This window comes from Symphalangus syndactylus, chromosome 23 (assembly GCF_028878055.3).
Source record: "Symphalangus syndactylus isolate Jambi chromosome 23, NHGRI_mSymSyn1-v2.1_pri, whole genome shotgun sequence".
Classification (NCBI taxonomy): domain Eukaryota; kingdom Metazoa; phylum Chordata; class Mammalia; order Primates; family Hylobatidae; genus Symphalangus; species Symphalangus syndactylus.
The window spans coordinates 20,637,547-20,659,965 of NC_072445.2; the positions used below are offsets into that span (position 1 = coordinate 20,637,547).

The 22,419-nt window shown below is 39.1% G+C and overlaps 1 protein-coding gene across 2 annotated transcripts in view; it reads left to right on the forward strand.

Moving 5' to 3' along the window:
* MEP1A (meprin A subunit alpha) overlaps positions 1–22,419 on the forward strand; it is a 46,620-nt gene that overhangs the window by 15,500 nt on the left and 8,701 nt on the right. For both annotated transcript variants that reach the window (XM_055263690.2, XM_055263689.2), the window contains 5 exons: positions 1,260–1,377; positions 11,517–11,692; positions 16,614–16,835; positions 17,700–17,849; positions 20,714–20,929. In XM_055263690.2, the coding sequence (XP_055119665.2) occupies positions 1,260–1,377; positions 11,517–11,692; positions 16,614–16,835; positions 17,700–17,849; positions 20,714–20,929 (882 nt within the window). The remainder of the gene's footprint in view (positions 1–1,259; positions 1,378–11,516; positions 11,693–16,613; positions 16,836–17,699; positions 17,850–20,713; positions 20,930–22,419) is intronic.

Consider the following 22,419-nt stretch of genomic DNA (forward strand, 5'->3'; position numbering starts at 1 on the left):
TGTGACACCACAGCTATCTTGGGTACATCTCTTCATACTGCAGATGTAACTAAGTAAGAATAGGTAAAAGTGCATGAAAATCTCTCAGCAGATGTAATGAATGCTCTTGTTATTGTTATCTGTGTAGTTTCCACAATTAGTTTATTGGCTATTCCCAGGATTATTTCTTTAATGATCTTGATATGACATTATATGACATTTAGGCTGTGGAATCTCCAACTTGATAGTTTATTAAATGAAATAAAGGCCAGAAAATATGATGTAATTTCCTGGCCAATAGTTATAAACTCTTTGAGAGAAAGCACTAAATCAAATGTGAAAGAAATATAATTTAATTTTATGTAACTTGGCTTAATTTTTAACTTAGATTCTAACGACTTCAGTGAGTTGATGGGAGGGTAAAATGCACACAAAGTAAAACATAATCTCAGTTTCTCTGGAATATCTTTCTTCTCTACCCCATCTTTATCTTACAATGCCAAAGTGCATGCATGCTAGGTGAAAGGAAAGGCGTTTAATCTTTGGTCATTGGTCTCCATAGGTTACTAGTCAGCATCTATTTTTCCTGCCCCTTCAAGTTCACTAGGCTTCTGCTGCTTGGGTGCTGAGCTTGGGATATAGAAATCTTTTCTAAGGCTGTGTGCAGTACTAGCTGTCTAGTCTTGCCATCTCCCAGGCATCTGACTTGGAAGCAGGGTAAAATACCGTATGTGCTTCTTATGCTTTCAGAACCCACAAACCTCTCTAAGCTCTGCTTTCCTCCTCCAGAAAGAGAGAATGTCTTTTCAGATTGGGGTAAGGAACACTATGCTCACTGCCTCACTCTGAGGTACTTTATCTATGTCAACTAAAGCCAGAGCTACTCACAAGCCACTTCTGTTTTCTGTTCTGCCATGTGACTCTTCTGAGGCAACGCACTCTAAATCTCTGCTTCAGTGGCGGAAAGGCAAAGGGAGAAAGTGTGGAAGTTATTTTATTATTTTATTTAGCCATATACACATGTGTATATTCTTATTTTGTAGACATATTTGCATTGTGCATTTAAGGTATGCACTTAATGTTTATGCCCACAACTAATTTTACAGATGTCCCCAACCAATTTCGCAGTTTTAGTTACCAGGAAATCTATTTATTACCAAAAACCCTATCATGCACCTCTGTGGATTTAACGTGGTAGCATGGTTTTCTCTAAACTATAAGTTATAGATATTATCTAAGGTCCAAATAATGCTCATTGATATTTTTACTGATTTCTGCAGAGCTGAATGCTAAAGGAGCCATTCTGTATGCCTTCGAGATGTTCCGCCTCAAGTCCTGTGTGGATTTCAAGCCCTATGAAGGAGAGAGCTCATATATCATATTTCAACAGTTTGATGGGTTGGTATGAAATTTTGCAGAGTGAAAATCATGCATACTTTGGTTCATAAAAAGTATTCTTTCCCCCTGAGTCCCCAAAGTCCAATGTATCATTCTTTTGTCTTCACATCCTCATAACTTAGTTCCCACATATGAGTGAGAACATACAATGATACAATGTTTGTTTTTTCCATTCCTGAGTTACTTCACTTAGAATAATGGTCTCCAACTCCATCCAGGTTGCCGTGATTGCCATTATTTCATTCCTTTTTATGGCTGAGTAGTAACACATGGTGTGTGTGTGTGTGTGTGTGTGTGTGTGTGTGTGTGTGTGTGTGTATTATATATATATATATTTTTTTCTTTATCAACTTGTTGATTGATGGGCACTTGGGCTGGCTCCATATTTTTTCAATTGCAAATTGTGCTGCTATAAACATCTATGTGCAAGTATCTTTTTCGTATAATGACTTCTTTTCCTCTGGGTAGATACCTAGCAGTGGGATTGCTGGATCAAATGGTAGTTCTACTTTTAGTTCTTTAAGGAACCTTCACACTGTTTTCCATAGTCACTGTACTAGTTTACCTTCCCACCCACAGTGTAAAAGTGTTCCCTTTTCACTGCATCCACACCAATATATATAATTTTTAAAATTTTTTAAATTATGGCCATTTCTGCAGGAGTAAGGTCGTATCACATTATAGTTTTGATTTGTGTTTCCCTGATAATTAGTAATGTTGAACATTTTTTCATATGTCTGTTGGCCATTTCTGTATCTTCTTTTGAGAATTGCCTATTCACATTCTTAGCCCACTTTTTGATGGGATTGTTTGTTTTTTTTCTTGCTAATTTTGTTTGGGTTATTTATAGATTCCAGATATTAGTCCTTTGTTGGATGTATACATTGTGAAGATTTTCTCCCACTCTGTGGGTTGTCTGTTAACTCTGCTGATTATTTCTTTTCCCATGCAGAAGCTTTTGAGTTTAATTAAGTCCCACTGATTTATCTCTGTTTTTGTTGCATTTGCTTTTAGCTTCTCGGTCATGAAGTCTTTGCCTAAGCCAATGTTTAGAAGAGTTTTTCTGATTTTACCTTCTAGAATCTTTAGGGGTTCAGTTCTTAGATTTAAGTCTTTGATCTATCTTCAGTTGGTTTCTGTATAGGGTGAGAGAAGAGGCTCTAGTTTCATTCTTCTACATGTGGCTTGCCAATTATCCCAGCACCGTTTGTTGAATAGGATGTCATTTCCCCACTTTATGTTTTGGTTTGTTTTGTTGAAGATCAGTTGGCTGTAAGTATTTGAGTTTATTTCTGGGTTCTCTATTCTGTTCCATTGGTCTATGTGTCTATTTTTATACCAGTACTTTCCTGTTTTGGTGACTATGGCCTTATAGTATAGTTTGAAGTTGGGTAACATGATGACTCCAGATTTGTTCTTTTTGCTTAGTCTTGTGTTGGCTATGTGGGTTCTTTTTTGGTTCCATATGAATTTTAGGATGGTTTTTCTAGGTCTGTGAAGAATGATGGTGGTATTTTGATGGGAATTGTATTGAATTTGTAGATTGTTTTTGGCAATTGTGGTCACTTTCACAATATTGATTCTACTCATCCATGAGCATGGGATAGCTTTCCATTTGTGTGTGTTATCTATGATTTCTTTCAGCAGTGTTTTGTAGTTTTCCTTGTAGAGGTCTTTCAGTCTTTGGTTAGATATATTCCTAAGTATTTTATTTTATTTTATATTTTGCAGCTATTGTGAAAGGGGTTGAGTTCTTGATTTGATTCTTAGCTTGGTCACTGTTGGTGTTTAGCAGAGCTACTGATTTGTGTAAATTAATTTTGTATCCTGAAATTTTGCTGAATTTATTTACCAGTTCTAAGAGCTTTTTGGATGAGTCTTTAGGGTTTTTTTAGGTATACAATCATATCATCAGCAAGCAGTGATAATTTCACTTCCTGTTTACTGTTTTGGATGCCCTTTATTTCTTTCTCTTGTCCGATTGCTTTGGCTAGGACTTCCAGTAATATGTTGAATAGTAGTGACAGAGGGCATCTTTGTCTTGTTCCAGTTCTCAGGGGAAATGCTTTCAACTTTTTGTCATTCACTATAAAGTTGACTGTGGATTTGTTGTAGATGGCTTTTATTACCTTAAGGTATGTCCTTTCTGTGCCAGTTTTGCTGAGGGTTTTAATCATACAGGGATGGTGGACTTTGTCAAATGCTTTTTCTGCATCTATTGAGATGATCATGTGAATTTTGTTTTTAATTCTCTTTATGTGGTGTATCACATTTATTGACTTTTGTATGTGAAACCATCTCTGCATCCCTGGTATGAAACCCACTTGGTCATGTTGAATTATCTTTTTGATATGCTGTTGGATTCAGTTCACCAGTACATTATTGAGGATTTTTGCATGTATGTTCATCAGGGATATTGGTCTGTAGTTTTCTTTGTTTGTTATGTCCTTCTCTGGTTTGGGTATTAAGGAGATACTGGCTTCATAGAATGATTTAGGGAGGATTCCATCTTTCCCTATCTTTTGGAATACTGTCAATAGGATTGGTACCAATTCTTCTTTGAATGTCTTGTATAATTCAGTGCTGAATCCGTCTGGTCCTGGGCTTTTTATTGTTGGCAATTTTTGAATTGCCATTTCAATCTCATTACTTGTTATTTGTCTGTTAAGAGATTCTATATATTCCTGGTTTAATCTAGGAGGGTTGTATATTTCCAGGAATTTATCCTTCTCTTCTAGGTTTTCTAGTTTATGCACATAAACGTGTTCAAAGTAGCCTTGAATAATCTTTCGTATTTCTGTGGTATCAGTTGTATAGCTCCCGTTTCATTTCTAATTGAGCTTATTGGGATCTTCTCTCTTCTTTTCTTGGTTAATCTCGCTAATAATCTATCAATTTTATTTATTTTTTCAAAGAACCAGATTTTTGTTTCATTTATCTTTTGTATTTTTTTATTCCGTTTCATTTAGTTCTGCTCTGATCTTCGTTGTTTCTTTTCTTATGCTGGGTTTGGGTTTGAATTGTTCTTGTTTCTCCAATTCTGTGTGGTGTAACCTTAGATTGTCTATTTGTGCTCTTTCAGACTTTTTGGTGTCATTTAATTCTATGAACTTTCCTCTTAGCACTGCTTTTGCTGTATCCCAGAGGTTTTGATAGGTTGTGTCACTATTATCATTCAGTCCAAAAATTTTTTTAAATTTCCATCTTGATTTCATTGTTGACCCAGTGATCATTCAGGAGCAGGTTATTTAATTTCCATGTATTTGCATGGTTTTGAGGGTTCTTTTTGGAGTGATTTCCAATTCTATTTGACTGTGGTCTGAGAGTGTACTTGATATAATTTTGGTTTTCTTATATTTACTTAGACTTGTGATCTATCATATGGTCTAACTTGGAGAATGTTCCATGTGCTGATAACTATAATGTATATTCTGCCATTGTTGGGTAGAATGTTCTGTAAATATCTGTTAAGTCCATTTGTTTTAGGGTATAGTTAAAGTCCATTGTTTCTTTGTTGACTTTCTGTCTTGATGATCTGTCTAGTGCCGTCAGTGGAGTATTAAAGTCCTCCACTGTTATTGTGTTGCCATCTACCTTATTTCTTAGGTCTAGTAGTAACTGTTTTATAAATTGGGGTTCTCCAGCATTAGGTAAATATATTTTTAGAATATCTTTCCACTCCTTTACCTTAAGTTTATGTGAGTCCTTATGTGTTAGGTGAGGCCTCAAAACCATGCAAATATGTGGAAATTAAATAACCTGCTCCTGAGTAATCATTGGGTCAACCATGAAATCAAGACGGAGATATAAAAATTATTTGAACTGAATGATATTAGCGACACAACCTATCAAAACCTCTGGGATACAGCAAAAAGCAAAAGTGGTGCTAAGAGGAAAGTTCCACAGCATTAAATGCCTACATCAAAAGTCTGAAAGCGTACAAATAGACAATTCTGAAGACAGCAGAAACTTGGTTGGTGAATTCTTATTCATTCTGCCATTCTGTATCTTTTTAAGTGGAGCATTTAGGGCATTTACATTCAATGTTATTATTGGGATGTGAGGTACTATTCTATACATTGTGCAGTTTGTTGCTTGAATATCTTGGTTTTTTTTTCACTGTGTTACTGTTACATAGGTTCTGTAAGATTTATGCTTTAAGGAGTTCTATTTTGGTATATTTTGAAGATTTGTTTAAAGATTTAGAGCTCCTTTTAGCAGTTCTTATAGTATTGGCTTGGTAGTGGCAAATTCTCTCAGCATTTGTTTGTTTGAAAAAGACTGTATCTTTCCTTCTTTTATTAAGCTTAGCTTCACTGGATACTAAATTCTTGACTAATAATTGTTTTGTTTAAGGAGGTTAAAAATAGGACCCCAATGCCTTCTAGCTTGTCAGGTTTCTGCTGAGAAATCTGCTGTTAATCTGATAGGTTTTCCTTTATGAGTTACCTGATGCTTTTGCCTCACAGCTCTTAAGATTCTTTCCTTTGTCTTGATTTGAGATAACCTGATGACTATGTGCCTAGGCGATGATCTTTTTGAGATGCATTTCCCAGGTTTTCTTTGAGCTTTTTATATTTGGATGTCTAGATCTCTAGCAAAGCTGGGGAAGTTTTCCTTGATTATTCCCTCAAATACGTTTTCCAAATATTTGGATTTCTCCTTCTTCTGGAACACCAATTATTCTTTGGTTTGGATGTTTCATAGTCCCAAACTTCTTTGAAGCTTTGTTCATTTAAAATTTTTTTTTTGTCTTTGATGGATGGGGTTAATTCAAAAGCCTTGTCTTTGAGCACTAAGGTTCTTTCTTCTGCTTGTTCGATTCTATTGCTGAGACTTGCCAGTGCATTTTGCATTTCTCTAAGTATGTCCTTGATTTCCAGAAGTTGTGATTGTTTTTTATTTATGCTATCTATTTCACTGAAGAATTTTCCTTTCATAGTCTCATCATGTTTTTGATTTCTTTAAGTTGGACTTTACCTTTCTCTGGTGCCTCCTTGATTGGCTTAATAATTGACCTTCAAAATTCTTTTTCTGGCAATTCAGAGATTTTGTGTTCATTTGGCTCCATTGCTGGTGAACTGACATGATCTTTTGACAGTGTTAAAGAACCTCGTTTTGACATATCACCAGAATTGTTTTTCTGGTTCCTTCTCATTTGGGTAGACTGTGTCAGAGGGAAGATCTGGAATTCAAGGGCTGTTTTTCAGATTTTTTTGTCCCACAGGGTGCTCCCTTGATGTGGTGTTCTCCCCCTTCCCCTAGGAATGGGACTTCTTGAGAGCTGAACTGTAGTGATTGTTTTTGCTCTTCTGGGTCTAGCCACCCAGCAGAACTACTGGGCTCTGGGCTGGTACTGAGGAGTATCTACAAAGAGTCTGGTGATGTGATTTGTCTTCAGGTCTTGCAGCTATGGACACCAGCACCTGCTCCAGTGGAGGTAGCACAGGAATGAAATGGACTCTGTGAAGGTCCTTGGTTGTGTTTTTGTTTAGTGTGCTGGTTTTCTGTTGGCAATCGTCCAGCCAGGAGGTGGCACTTTCAAGAGTGCATCAGCTACAGTCCTATAGGAAGGATGCAAACCTGCCCTAGGGATAGCTGGTTAAGTATTCAGGTTTCTCAGCTGGTGGGCAAGGCCATAGAGCTCCCGAGAGATTATGACCTTTGTCTTTGGCTAACAGGGCAGGTAGAGAAATATCACCAGGTTGGAGCAGGGATAGGCATGTCTGAGCTCAGCCTCTCCTTGGGCAGGGCTTGTTGTGGCTGTTGTGGGGAATGGGGGTGTGGTTTCCAGTCCAGTGGAGTTATATTCCAGGAGGGATTATAGCTGCCTCTGCTGAGTTATACAGGTTGCCAAGGAAGTGGGGAAAAGCCTGCAGCCACAGGCCTCACCCTGCTCCCATGCAGCCTGCAGTCCTAAAGGCTGGGCTTATTCCCACCAAGCCCCTTCAACAGCACTGAGTCCATTTCCAGGTGGCTGGTGACCAGGGTTGAGAACTTGTCCCAGACCACAAGCCTCCTTGTTGAGAAAGCAAGCAGACTCACAGGTTTTCATCATCTCAGGCAACCTGCAGTTGTGATCCAGTTGCTTCAAAGGGTCTATGGATTGTCTTGGCTTTCCTGGTATGTTCCTGCAGTAGTTCTTGGAGCAAAAATTCATGATGTGAGTCTCCCTACACTGCTCTGTCCAGGCAGCTGCAAGCTAGTCCTGCCTCTTATCTGCCATCTTAATCCCGAGGCCTGACCATGGGGTTTTGATAATGATGGATGGATAGTATGATGAAAATGGTAGTTAGCACATGATTTAGCCTCTTAGGAAAAAAAATGCAAAAAATAGCCGTTAAATAAAAGAAAAATACTGACAACTACTTAGATACAAATTAAATACCTAACTTACCTGAGTAGTTATTTTTGGAGCTTATTTATTTATTTATTTATTTATTTTGAGACAGAGTCTCTCGCTGTCGGCCAGGCTGGAGTACAGTGGCATGATCTCAGCTCACACCAGAACCCCCATCTCTGGGCTCAAGCAATTCTCCTACCTCAGCCTCTTGAGTAGCTGGGATTACAGGCGTGTGCCACCATGCTCAGCTAATTTTTGTATTTTTAGTAGAGATGGGGTTTCACCATGTTGGCCAGGCTGGTCTTGAACTCCTGACCTCAGGTAATCGGCCCACCTTGGCCTCCAAAAGTGCTGGGTTTACAGGCGTGAGCCACCATTACAGGCATGAGCCACTGCGCCTGGCCTCATTCTTCTATTTTTTAAAAAATTGCACACCTACTACATTCCAGGAAGTGTGCTAGACTGTAGGTGCAACAAAATATGCAATACGGTCTTAGCCCTCAGCAGGCTTACAGTTAGCAGGTGGGGGTGGTGGAGAAATGAGTATATTGTCTTAATACATGACAACGAGTGTCCTGAGTTGCAGCAGGGCAGGAGTGGGGCCACTGAGAAAGTGTGGGATGAAGCATCAGGGAGAGTTGAGATGTGTGTTGGAGAGAAGGGAGGACAAATTGGGGGCAGGAAGAGGGAGAGAGGGAAAGGGTGAGGGAGGAGAAGGAGGAAGAAGAAGGGGAGGAGAGGATCAAAGGGAAGAAGAGGGAGAGAGAGAGAAGAGAGCAAACACGAACCTGAACCTGGTTACTTGGAGAACCCCCTAAGTTCAGTGTGCCTGGAGCTTTTCATGTCAGGAGCTTTTCATGGACTCAGTGCTGTTGAAGGGGCACCGTGGGAATAAGCCCAGCCTTTAGGACTGCGGGCTGCATGGGAGCAAGGTGAGGCCTGTGACTGCAGGCTTTTCCCCACTTCCTTGGCAACCTGTATGACTCAGCAGAGGTAGCCATAATCCCATAATGAGCAGGAGCCAGGAAGGTGAGCTGGAGCCTGGTGATGGAGAGCCATGTGTGAGGGAAACTATTGTTTGGTGCAAGGTTCATTCTATGCTCAGTTTTCCATTGTAAAAAGATTACTTGATCAACAGTGGATAAAGAATTGAAATAGAGCAAGACTGGTGGCAAGAGATCAATTAACGGATGCTCCAATTTTCTAGGGGAAAAATGGAAGGTACCTACACCAAGGAAGAGGCAGGTGATATAAAGAAGAGGGAATGGATTTCAGAAATCTGTGAAAAAGTAGATTTATCAGAATCTAACCTTATCAAATTGGTTAGTGGGAGGGGTTAGGAAGGGAGAGGAGTCAAAAGTATCTGAGATTTCAGATTTGGATGACTGGCAGGTGGTAACTTCATTTGCTGAGGCTGGGAATATTGCTGAAAGAATAACTTTGGGGATGAGGTAGGAGAGTAAACTCATCTTACTGCACGTGTTTTATTGCTTGAGGTTTTTGCAGGTCATATAAATGGAGATAACCAATAGTAGTTGGATAGTTTATTTTTCTGTAAAGGGGAAACATTTAAAGTATATCTCAGGCCTTGCAAATACCACACATTTTAGAGCCTCTCTGCTTTTGACTACTGCATTTTGTCCTTTGGCAATCTCTGACCTTCAAGAAAGTGCTAAAACCCTTGATTTTTCATTGAAAACGTCAGAGAAACAATTAACTTCATTAACAAATCTATTTCCATTCTTCAGCTACCACTTTTGCATCCTTTTTTTTCACAAAGAAACTCCTTAAAAATAAAACAAAATCCACATAATTACTTTCCAAAATTCTCACTTTCACAGTGAAGTTCTCCAGGCTTCTGCTTCTTTTTTGTTTTCAAGTGAGTTCCAACTACTTGATTAAGGAGTAGGTCAGCTTTGAGAGACATTGTTTGTAAAAGCACTGAATCTGGGAAACCTTATCACCTATGGCCAGGAGATGTCTCTGTTACAGATATTTTGGGAAGGGACTGGCCCAAAGTGCCCCTAAGCCCTTCAGGGCACTGGTCTCCTGAAGTTGGAGGCTAACTGGGACTCTTTCAGAAAGACAAGGTCAAAAGTTCTCAGTGAGGTGGAATGTATGGTATTTTTGTAACTTATGTCTTTCTTTTGGGGGAGGAATTTAAAAAGAAAGATAAATAATAAATGCTTTCTCTGAGTTGTGAATATTTTGCAGAGTAAACTCTGATTTGGTAATAAAATGCCACTATCAGAGAGGCAAGTTGATCATGGTTACATTTGCATAACACTGTAAATTTACTAAAAGTCATTGAATTGTATACTTAAAATTAAAGAATTTTATAGTATGTAAATTATACCTTAATAAAGTTATTAGAAAATAAATAACTAAGATTCATCTTTGAGTAAAAATCAAATCTGTTAGCCTTTGTGATGAATGTTAGAGAGAAGAAGGGAGGACAAATTGGGGGCAGGAAGAGGGAGAGAGGGAAAGGGTGAGGGAGGAGAAGGAGGAAGAAGAAGGGGAGGAAAGGATCATATACTATGTCAGCAATCTTGGGGAGAACAGTGGCAGGTAAGACACTGTGACTGTCACCATGAAACTTGCAATCCATTGGTTGCATTTACGACTATCAGGAAATTTCTCTTTTCTGCTCAGCTTTGGTTAAAATATAGATCTTCATTTGACAATCTAAAGCCAGTAGGAGACAATTTGTGGAAAGCTTTGGGTTTGCTAAGAGAGGTGAAAAATTGGGTTTATGAGAAGAGAAAAAATAATTGGGCGGAGGGGGAAAGAGGAAGACATTCTACCACAAGGAATTTAGGGAATCTGACAGAGGTTCCCGAGCCCACTGATTTCACAGGGAAGCTAAAGGTCCTCCTTGCCTGATACCCCTCAGAAATAAGTTAGGCAGCCTTCTCTGTGCTGTCATAACACTATAGATCTGCTATTTCCAAAGACATGGATTTTATTAATTTGCTTTTTAATGAGGTTCTTTTTATGGTCATAAAATATATGCTTGTTCATTATAGGAAATTTGAAAATTTATTAAAGTATAAAAGGGCTGGGTGCAATGGCTCACACCTGTAATCCTAGCATTTTGGGAGGTCAAGGAGGCAAATCGTTTGAGCCTAGGAGTTTGAGACCAGGCTGGGCAATATGGCAAAACCCTGTCTCTACAAAAAAATAAAAACATTATCTGGGTGTGGTGGCACATGCCTGTGGTTCCAAGTCCCAGCCTCTCAGGAGGCGGAGGTGGGAAGATCACCTGAGTAGAGGAGGCTGAGGCTGCTGTGAGCTGTGATTGTGGCACTACACAGCAACCTGAGTGATAAAGTGAGACCCCCATCTCAAAAAAAAAAAAAAAGAAAAAAGAAAGAAAAGAAAAGAAAAAAATTTAAATCAACCCCAGCTTTCCCTCAGAAAACAATTTTTTAGATAAAGGCAATGGTATTATTCTTTGGAGAGCCCTGTGGGTTTGTGGAGGTGAAGAGGAATGCCAATTTTTATCGCTTTCTACCTTGACGAATTGTTATAATATGATTGATTTGCTTCTGAGTATGTGCCACTTTTATAATGTATTATATCTTCACTTTTAAAGCCTGCATAGTATTCCCTCTAGGGAATGCTCCTTCTTTAAGCAGTCCCCATCTTTGGACCATTAGCATATGAGAATGCTGTTGGTAATTTCTTTTTAAAATCAAGCCTAATTTCCTCCTAATTTATGTTTTGGAGTACTGTGAATGACAGCCACTTAAAAATTCTCTAGAAGAAATTTTTCCTCTTCTCCTCTTTAAAGGTGCTGGTCTGAGGTTGGTGACCAACACGTGGGACAGAACCTTTCCATTGGCCAAGGATGTGCCTATAAGGCCATCATAGAACACGAGATCCTGCATGCTTTGGGATTTTACCACGAGCAGTCAAGGACGGACCGGGATGATTATGTGAACATCTGGTGGGACCAGATTCTTTCAGGTGTGATTGGGTAGAAATTGCTATCACATTTATCACTGGCTGAGACCAATCCTGGGATGAGCAAGCCAAATCTGTGTGGACAGGAGCTTCAGCCTCTCTAGTGGGAAAAAGACTCTGAAGAGGTTATGATTTGTTGGCTCTTTATGTGGGTTGTGCTGATCTGACCGTAATTCATCGCAGATAAAGGTCTCAAGGAATGGTGTTAACTCACTGTGGGGGTCAACTGAAAGTTAACCAGAAGTTTTGCTTTATATCAGTGTTTTCATTAAAACTCTATCTAAATCTCTACTTTCCTGTCTTAATGAGGAAAGTGAATCCAGACATTAAAGTCATTTCTCTGGATGTGAAATCTCCTGTGCCTCTAGAAGGCTGTTTGAGGTTTAATTGATTATTCCATGACTATAGGGCATACTCAAGAAGTATTTTTTTCAGTTGCTTTACCAAATCAGTAAAAAATGTTTAAAAACAAAAACAAAAAATAAATGCTTTTATCTGAAATAACACCCCAATTATGTTAATTCTGGCTAGTTATCTGGATTCTGATTAATCAAAGGTGAATGTTTTCTTCTTCCTTGTTTCTAAGCACCTTGCTTCTTCTGCCTCCACCTCATACTACGCAAAAGATAACAATTTTGTCTTACGTATTATTCAGTTATATTATTCTAACAATTTCATTGTTTTTTAGGTTGTTTTGTTTTGTTTTGAGACAGAATTTTGCTCTTGTTGCCCAGGCTGGAGTGCAATGGTGCGATCTCAGCTCACTGCAACCTCTGCCTCCTGGGTTCAAGCGATTCTCCTGCTTCAGGGAGGCAGACGGGATCATAGGTGTGCGTCACCACGCCTGGCTAATTCTGTATTTTTTAAGTACAGATGGGATTTCATCATGTTGGTTAGGCTGGTCTCGAACTCCTGACCTCAGGTGATGGGCCTGCCTTGGCCTCCCAAAGTGCTGGGATTAGAGGCGTGAGCCACCGTGTCCGGCCCTTACTTTCCTTAATTGTTTGAGACGATGAAGTAGAGTGCTTTTGAGTACACTAAAACATTTGTTGAGCAGCTTCCTGATGTGCTAGAAAAAAAAAAGTCAATGCTATGTTTCTGAAGATACTTAGTTTTTAAGAAGGAATTAGTGTAGAGAATGCAAAAACATTGTTTTTGGCAGTAAGAGATTAATGAAACTTTAATATATTTAAAATGCCTTAACTGTTTCCGGCATGGCTTTTATAAAACAAATAATAGCCTTGTGTAGGTATCTGTTTTATTTAGATCCCAATTTTATATGTGGATTCATATATTGCAGTACATCTATAATAATTTTACTTTTGGAGGCTTGGAAGAACTGACCAAGCTTTAAAATTAAATATGAATCCTCAAAACTTTTCTGCCAGGACTGTAATAGCTCATTTTGGAGTAAGATGGTCAATGATTTTCACATGAGATCAGGGTAGAGCAGGCTAATCAAAATCACCTGTGAGGTTTCTCATCCTGTGCCTTCCCGGTCTCTTATATTCTGGTAATTCTATGAATGTGGATTGGTGTAGTAAGGAAGAAAACTGTAACTTATAATAGTCTAATAGGTCACCAGGTTTGAGCCTAACCACATACTCCAACCATCTTACCACCACCCACTGAACCAGAGGCCAGATAGCACTCTTCTTTGCCTCCCAGTCCAATCTAGAAAAGTTTTGGAGCATATTCACCCAGAGATGAAATAATAACTCAGACTTCATGTACCTCTCTGTCAGTAGTAATTGTGTTATAACTGTGTGTGTGTAGAAGGAAGGAGGAAATGGAGTAATAGGTCAAAGGACTGAATCTCTGATTGCACTACTCAGGGGACTATTAGACTTTGTCTGTATTTGCCTGTAAGCCTCAATTTCTTACCTTCCTGTACATATACTTGGCTTTGATGAAAATTTTGTAAGAAAGCAGAAAACATTTCTATTTCCAAGTCTTACAGAAGACAATACTTAGTGCTTTTAAGATGGTTTTAGGCCAAATGAGGTTCCCTTTATCGGAGTGAGGGACATTTGCCAGGGTCAAGTGCAGACTTGCTCAGCTCTGGTTTGAGCACGGATTGCTCAACACATATTTGCTCATCTCCTATCTGTGTTTTCATCAGGTACAATTTCATATATCTAAATTGCCTGCAACCACGGGAGAACTGTTCTCAAAAGAGACATCAAATCCAATAAGATTATCAACACAGGCAGTATTTTTTATCAGGGTAATTTATGAGTTTTATTGATTTAACTTTGGTCAATAACAAGCTTTCTGTTTAACTTAAGAAGACACTGTACTGGCAATGTAATTCTCTCCCAGTGTCCATCTCCATTTCTTGAATCAGAATTGTGTTTTTGAAATTTCTTTCCTTATGCTAGGGAAAAAACTCAACTTTTGAGGTCTAGCAGGGGTTGACAAACTATAGTCCATGGGCCATATCTACTTGCTTTTGTAAATAAAGCTTTATAGAAACACAATCATAACCATTTGTTTAAGTATTGCATATGGCTGTTTTCGTGCTGCAATGGCAGAGTTGAGTAGTTACAACAGAGAACATATTTTCTATCTACTCTAGAACAGGTTTGCTGACTGACCCCTGGTTTACAGGATCGCATGCCCCGGATTACAGCCCCTTTTCAGCTCTCAGCTGTGAGTCCCTATCCTATTCACTGTTGGGGGCCGCTACCAATCTAGCACAGCTCTTAGTACATACTAGGCCCAACAAAAACATGTTTAATACATTTTTAAAAATTATTCAAAATATTTGTTTGCTAAGTATTCTCATAAGAATCCATGAGTAATACAGATTAACATAATCTATTCTAACCTGATGGGAATTTTGGTTTTGTTTTGAGACAGAGCCTTGCTCTGTCTTCCAGGCTGGAGTGCAATGGTGCAATCTCAGCTCACTACAACCTCCACCTTCCGGGTTCAAGTGATTCTCATGCCTCAGCCTCCTGAACAGCTGGGATTACAGGCGTCCACCACCATGCCCAGCTAATTTTTGTATTTTTTAGTAGAGATGGGGTTTCACCATGTGGGACAGGCTGGTCTCAAACTCCTGGCCTCAAGTGATCCACCCACCTCAGCCTCCCAAAGTGCTGGGATTACAGGTGTGAGCCACCATGCCCAGCCTCTAATCAGATGGTTTTATGGAAAATTAAGTAAAGCACATCCAGTGAGTTGAAAGTGCTTTGCTTCAGGTGCCACTGAGAGTTACCAAGAGATTGTAGACTCTTGATGCCCTTTACAATCTCATTACCTCAAATGACATCCTAGGACCAAGTACTCTGGAGGGATTAACTTTCCCCTTCCCTGTTAGGGCCATTGTTTCTTTTAGACCTGTCCCACCTTCAAAAATGTTTTGATCCCTGTCAAGTAATCCCCAATATAATCCCCATGAGTTGGGAGAATGAAACATCAGTATTCAGATTTTACAGTTAAAGCAAGATATTGCTCAAACGTGGTCTTGCTCCTCAGCTTTTCCAGAAGCATTCACACACTCCCTCTGGCACCTGCTGGAGCATTGCCTGGCCACACCACATTTCTGCAGTCCTGCATGTAGCTCTGTATGAGGCAGTTACATTTTCTTCTCTCTAACTGTTCAAAGTAACTGGATGAGGCCAGGCACGGTGGCTCATGCCTATAATCCCAGCACTTTGAGAGGCCAATGCAGGCGGATCACCTGAGGTCAGGGGTTCGAGACCAGCCTGGCCAACGTGGTGAAACCTCATCTCTACTAAAAATTTAAAAATTAGCCAGGCGTGGTGCCACGTGCCTGTAATCCCAGCTACTCAGGAGGCTAAGGCAGGAGAATTGGTTGAATCCAGGAGGTGGAGGTTGCAGTGAGCTGAGATCTTGCCATTGCACACCAGCCTGGGCAACAGAGCAAAAACTCCGTCTCAAAACTAAACAAGTAAACAAACAAAAAGCGACTGGACAAGGAGCTAGAGAGGAGAAGAATATGAGGATGGGAAGTTACGACTGGAAGAGTTAGCCGCATTTGCATTCAGTTTTCCTATCACTACACAAGAAGAAAATAAAAAAAATCTGCAAACTTTTCCATTAATGCAGCCCAAACAGTAAATTCCCGATGGTTATTAGTCAATTCAAAGACCCTCTGATCAGTTATTTTGTTCAGCTTTTAACATTGCAGCACATCTTATCTCACTTTCACTAATCTCAGAAAAATATTTACCTTTCCTCTTTTGATAGGAAAATAAGTTTTCTTCTTCCTATTTTATTTTTGTTCTCCATGAGGCTATTTCTGAAAGAGAAAGATGTGAGCCTTGATTGACAGGATCTCCTGTCTTGCCTTCAACTGCTTACCTTTCCCTCTGCCCCTCAGATTTCCTTCTCCTAACCTGTGAAGAGTAAGCCAGGTACAGCTCTGGGCAGACTCAGTGGATGAGGTACTTGGCTGTTAGAACGATGTGCCTTGAACATAATCGATTGTGAACATTTTCCTGAATTCAAAAATTGTTTTTCCTGTCATTTGGAGTATCTTCCTCAGCTTTGCTATTTTACCTTCTCTTTCTGAAAGTCTTACACACACATACACACACACAGATACACATATATTTATATATATTTATAATGTATCTTTGGTGTAAACATGTACATATATTTAGTAATTTCTAATATTTATTTAAATTTACAATATGTATTGTATAGTTATTACAATATTATATATGTTATTGTATATTAATATATTAACTAATAATAATGATGCATAGTAATTTTACATTATATTGCTTATAAAATATAATTTATATTTAAATAAATCTATTTAAATATATATAAATTATATATTTAAATAGAACTATTTTCCTTTTTTGGAGGGTCTCTGGGTATCTAGTCAAACAGCAGCATGGGGAAAATAACATGACTGAGAAGGACTTGTGGATTCTCTCCCTAACAGGTTACCAGCACAACTTTGACACCTATGATGATAGCTTAATCACAGACCTCAATACACCCTATGATTATGAGTCTGTGATGCACTACCAGCCTTTCTCATTTAACAAGAATGCAAGTGTTCCCACCATCACAGCCAAGATCCCTGAGTTTAACTCCATTATCGGACAGCGCCTGGATTTCAGTGCCATTGATTTAGAGAGGCTGAACCGAATGTACAATTGCAGTGAGTATCTCAGTTTCTGAGAGCTTGGTAAACTAGCCTCAGCAGAGATTCCCTCAGCCTTAGAGATTTCCTTTACATTTTCCTTTATTCTTCTTTAATGTACCAGCTAAAAGAATAAGAACAAACTGCATAACTTTTGTTGGTCTACCTCTTGACCCATTTGTTTATGTATTGTCTATGGCTGTTTTTGTGCTACAATGGCAGAGTCGAGTAGTTAAAAACAAAAAACAAACAAACAAAATTGTAACACCAACCTTATAGGATGGTTATAAAAACCAATTATGTAGTTGTGTTTTGTAAAGTCAAAGTACTGGACAAATGTAAGGAGCTGTTATTGTCTAGCTTCTTTTGCTTCTTTTGGAGGATGCATTATTACGTAAAGGTCAAGATAGGTGATGGACTTGAAAGCATTTTGTACCCTGTAAAATTCTTTACCTACGTTAGTTATTCCTAGAGTAATCTAATCCTCTGGGGCAGGGTGTTTGCTAAAGATGATCCCACTAGCCCTTAGAGATAAAATGTTTGATTCTATTCAATAAGTATATACAAAAGACCTACTAAGTGCAAAGCCAAGTATTATAGGTATCTTGTTCTTGATGTAAAGGAGTTTATGGTTGGTATTTACATAGCAGAGAATGATTATAGATTTTTTTTTATCTTGACTCTGTGAGGTAGGTAGGGCTGTGTCTATATTAGCAAGTACTAAGATTTGATGACAGTAAGATTTGCATTTGAGAAAAAGTCAAGATAACAAGCTTGTGAGCCTGTTGTATCTGAACAAGGAGGTTTTAATGGCTTAAGACATTAGCTATTCGGAATGACTATCTTTCATTTTTAACCAGATGATAAAAATATCATTTGCAGCCACAACTCACACTCTTTTGGACCACTGTACTTTCGAGAAGGCAAACATCTGTGGAATGATTCAGGGCACCAGAGATGACACTGACTGGGTCCATCAGGACACTGCTCAAGCTGGAGAAGTGGATCACACCTTGTTGGGACAATGCACAGGTCAGTGAAAGTGGAAAGCAAACATGTTGATGTGGTTCACCAGGTTCAATTAGGTTATGCCAGCCACTATGTTTTGCCTCAGTCAGAATGTTAGTTACCAAACTTGAAAATCTGAACAAGGACAAAAAACATTTCTCATATCTTCATTATTAACTCAATAAAAAGCATCCAGTCTCTGGGCACGCAAAAGAAAGATGCATTTAAGCAAAACTGATATTGGTATATGATTGATAAGATAAAACCTCATAAATAAAGGCAGTGTCTCTAGAGCCACACCCTCCTACAGAAATACAATGTGAGTCACATATGTAATGTAGAATTTTCTAGTGTCCACGTGAACTGGCTCTGTGGCACAATGGATAACACCTGGGACTTTTAATACCTCCATGAAAAAGTAAAAGAAAACAGGTGAAATTATTTTTAATAATGTATTTTTTAACTCAATATATCCAAATAGTAGCATTTCAACATGTAGTCAATATAAAAGTTATTATGAGATGCTTCACATTTTGCAGGCTAAGTATTTTAAACTTGACACATATTTTACTCCTACAGTACCTCTCAGTTTGCACTGGCCACAATTCAAGCACTCAATAGCCACATAGGTTTGGTAGCCACTGTATTGGATAGCACAGCTTCAGATACTTCCTATATATGGTGTAGTGAAAAAGACAGACCTGGTTTGAAATAGAGCTTCACCACTTACTAATTGTGACCACAGGAAGTTGTTGTCATGTGTGTGCTTTTTCTAAAAGTCTTGGCCTTTGCAAGCCTCTGTAAACATCAAGATATTGATATCTACTTCACAGTGACAATGGAAGAAGATAATGCATACAAAGCCCCCACCTGTAGACCAGCAGCTTCACTCCCCATTTTTCCATCTTCCCTTTCTCTCCAGAGGTTCCATTTATTTTGTTTTTCTATTTTAGCCTTCTAGTATTCTGTGCCTGCCATTGAAATCATTTTAACCATATTTGGAAGCAGGTGAGGTTACAGATTATTACGGCTTTTTAAAGACTAGACTACTGCGAAGTCACTTAGTCCATAACCGTCTGAGAGTTGGTGAGATTCCCTTCCCAGAAGGAACACAGCCTGTCACCCAGATACCAGGCCACCACAGGGAATGTCAGAGGTGATAAGCCACTGATACTTTTCCTCCATCTTTGGAAAAGGGTAAAAGTTTCTGTCACAGATCAGATTATCAAACATATTATCCCAAGTGTCCAAAGGTTGATCCACACCTGAAGTGCTCTCTAAATTTCCACTGTAGCCTCTAATCCAACCTATTCTGTGGGCTTGCTGCTAGGCTAATGTACAATTGCCAGCTAAACACAAAGGTGATCTTTATTGTGAGAGGAATCTGCTGAAAAAATGTTCTAGTAAGAGAAAAGGACCACAGCCCAGAAGAAAGATCTGGAAAAGCTGTATAAGGTTAACTTGAGCAGCTATTATGCTTCTTTCAGAAGAGGTATTTAATGGAACATGTCCCTCTGCTAGAGAGCTCTTGCATAGTTACAGGTGGATGCGTAGATATGAAGAGCTTGAAAGATCCGTTGGGAGGATCCCTCCCATTCAAAACCCATGGAAATAAACACCTAGGTATTGGCAGAGCTGGGGATAATTCAGACCTCCTGAGTTCTGGGCTTGAATTATTTGACTCTCAATTCATGCTTCATAATACACCTGGGCTAGAATTCCTGAGTAAGAATTACCTAGAAACCTTTTTAGCCTCGTGTGCTCTTTTTTTTTTTTTTTTTCTAACCCAGGCATTCAATATATAATTATAATTCAGAGGTCTCAGGCAAGTTCAAATATTGAGAAGAAGATACAAGGGAATATAATTTGCCCTGATTTAATATTAAAGTCGTTTGATATTTTAAGCTTGGTGGGAAGCTTATTTAAACCATCGTTGCTTGCTGCTTATATGAAAGGCAAGTGCCTCAGTGTGAGGCAGGATGAAGCTGGGAGCATCACGGAGCAACGCTGGAGTACCCACTACTATACTGTACACTCACTTCATTTTTATCTTGCGAAATGTTTTGATTGAAGCATCTTGATATGGCTTTGAGTGTTGGAACACAGTATAAAGAACCTCTTCATATGCAAGAATTTTTCATTGTGCTTGACTTTGACGAGTGTGTGGTTTACCAAATGGTACATTTGTTTGGCTGCTTGATTGTTCTTAGGGGAAAGAGTTTTGAGATATCTGAGTCAGGTAAACCCTATCTCTGGCACTAATGTAGACACTTTTCACTCTCTTCAGTGTCCTTCCAATGCCTTCCTTTACATTCAGGGGAAATTTCCATTTAGTCTGTAATGTGTCCTGAATAGCCCTTCTTATAATATAGTAAAGATTATTTTTTTGCCACTGACAATACACCCAGTTATTAGGCTAGCAACAGGGGAAACTGAACCCTTATCATTGTCAATGTTTAAAACCAAATCCTAAATCTTTGAATTCCAGTGTCTTATACAACGACCAAACCAACCCAACTCTTTTCCTTGGAATGAATCTCTAATTTAAACAATGAAGTCAATGAGAAAAATAGAATTCATCTCACAGACACCAAATTCCATCAAACATTGCTGGGAGCCTGTGTTTCTTTAAGTCAGAGGTATATATCTCACAATCTTGGAACAAAGGCACTCAAACTCAACAGTGGAGAGCAAGCTTTAGCCGGTGACTAAGTCCATTGAGACAGAGAATATTTACTGACAAATGTCCTTCTTTTTATTTTCCTCTGAAGAGTTCTAGCTTTTGTTGCCTGGACAATGGCTGTGGTTCACTATTTCACTGTGTTTGGGTGACAGCACCCTGGGGTGTGGGAAGCCAGATGTGTGATGTTTGGCTTCTCTTTTCATAGGTGCCGGCTACTTCATGCAGTTCAGCACCAGCTCGGGGTCCGCGGAAGAGGCAGCCCTACTGGAGTCTCGGATTCTTTACCCAAAGAGGAAGCAGCAGTGCCTGCAGTTTTTCTATAAAATGACAGGAAGTCCTTCAGACAGACTCGTTGTCTGGGTGAGGAGGGATGACAGCACAGGCAATGTTCGCAAGCTGGTGAAGGTGCAGACTTTTCAAGGTACTTAGAGGCATTCACACGAGGAATGGATTGGGTTAAAATCTGGGATCCTGCTTCTTCTCCTCCTTCCTTCTTTCCTCCTATTCCTCCTTCTTCTCTCTCTCTCCTCCTTTTCTTCCACCCACTTCCTCCTCTTCTCAGAGGCTATCATAATGTATGGCATGTTTTAATTACTCTATGAATGTTTTAACCACTGAGAAATTAGAAGCAGTATCTTGGGCTTAGGTAGGGATGAAATATACTTTTGTAAGAAGCCAATCAGAATATACAAATCCAGTTTTCACTAGAAATTTAGAGGAAGCAAAGGCCAAGACTGAGAAAATGGATGGTTCAGGAGCGGAGATAAGAAGGTAAAAGACCTGTGGGAATTGATGCTGCTGGAGAGAGAGTAGTTAAATAGTTGACCAGCTCACGCCTGGAATCCCAGCACTTTGGGAGTCCGAGGTGGGTGGATCACACGGTCAGGAGATTGAGATCATCCTGGCCAGCATGGTGAAACCCCGTCTCTACTAAAAATGCAAAAATTAGCCGGGCATGGTGGCACGCGCGCATGTAGTCTCAGCTACTTGGGAGGTTGAAGCAGGAGAATTGCTGGAACCTGGGAGGCAGAGGTTGCAGTGAGCCAAGATTGCACCACTGCACTCCAGGCTGGTGACAGAGCAAGACTCCATCTAAAAAAAAAAAAAAATTGACCATAGTGTTTTGCATCTGTTTCAGAAAAATAAATGATACCATTATTTAATATGCTGAAGTAACTTGAAGCCTACTTGTGAAGTCGGTGGCCAATAAGTCATTGGTATATGTTAACTTCCTGTAATAACTAACATGTTCCTAAGTGTCACTTTGTATATTTATATAAGAAGGTCAGCATGTAAACGATTATAGATAGAGAAACTTTTTGTTGAAAAGTAAGAAGGCTTGTCTCCCTTTTCCTAGTTATGAATGAACCACTACCACAACAAAAGAAAGCAAATACTTTGTTTAAAACCCTGGATCTTGATTTATGGCCAAATTATCCTAGCATCCAACTGCCTACCTTAGCATGTAATTTATCAGTTGAAATGAGTCCAGAGAAAGGAATTATTTTTTATATATCTGCTTCTCTTGAAGGAGAAACTTTCCTTAGAGGTCACTTGTAAGAACAGGTGCCCAAATCGCCTATATCCAAGCCACTCTGTGGGCTGCCTGAGAACTCTACAAATCACAGTTTGGAGGGGTTCGCTTTTCTGGTTGAAATTTATCATAGTTTATACGATGAAAGGATGACAGCTAGATACTCTTTAAGAGTTGGGGATGTGTTATGTTACCAAGGATTGTAAATGTTTAATGAGAAAATGAGTTAGAGTTTCAATAATATTGATGGGACCTATTATCACTCACTTTCACCTAAAGCTAAAAGTCTTACTTCTAAGCACAAAATCAATCAAGCAAACATCCCATGCTTAGTTTAGTTTCTTACACTGCTGTGCTTTGTGTTTCATTGAATTCAG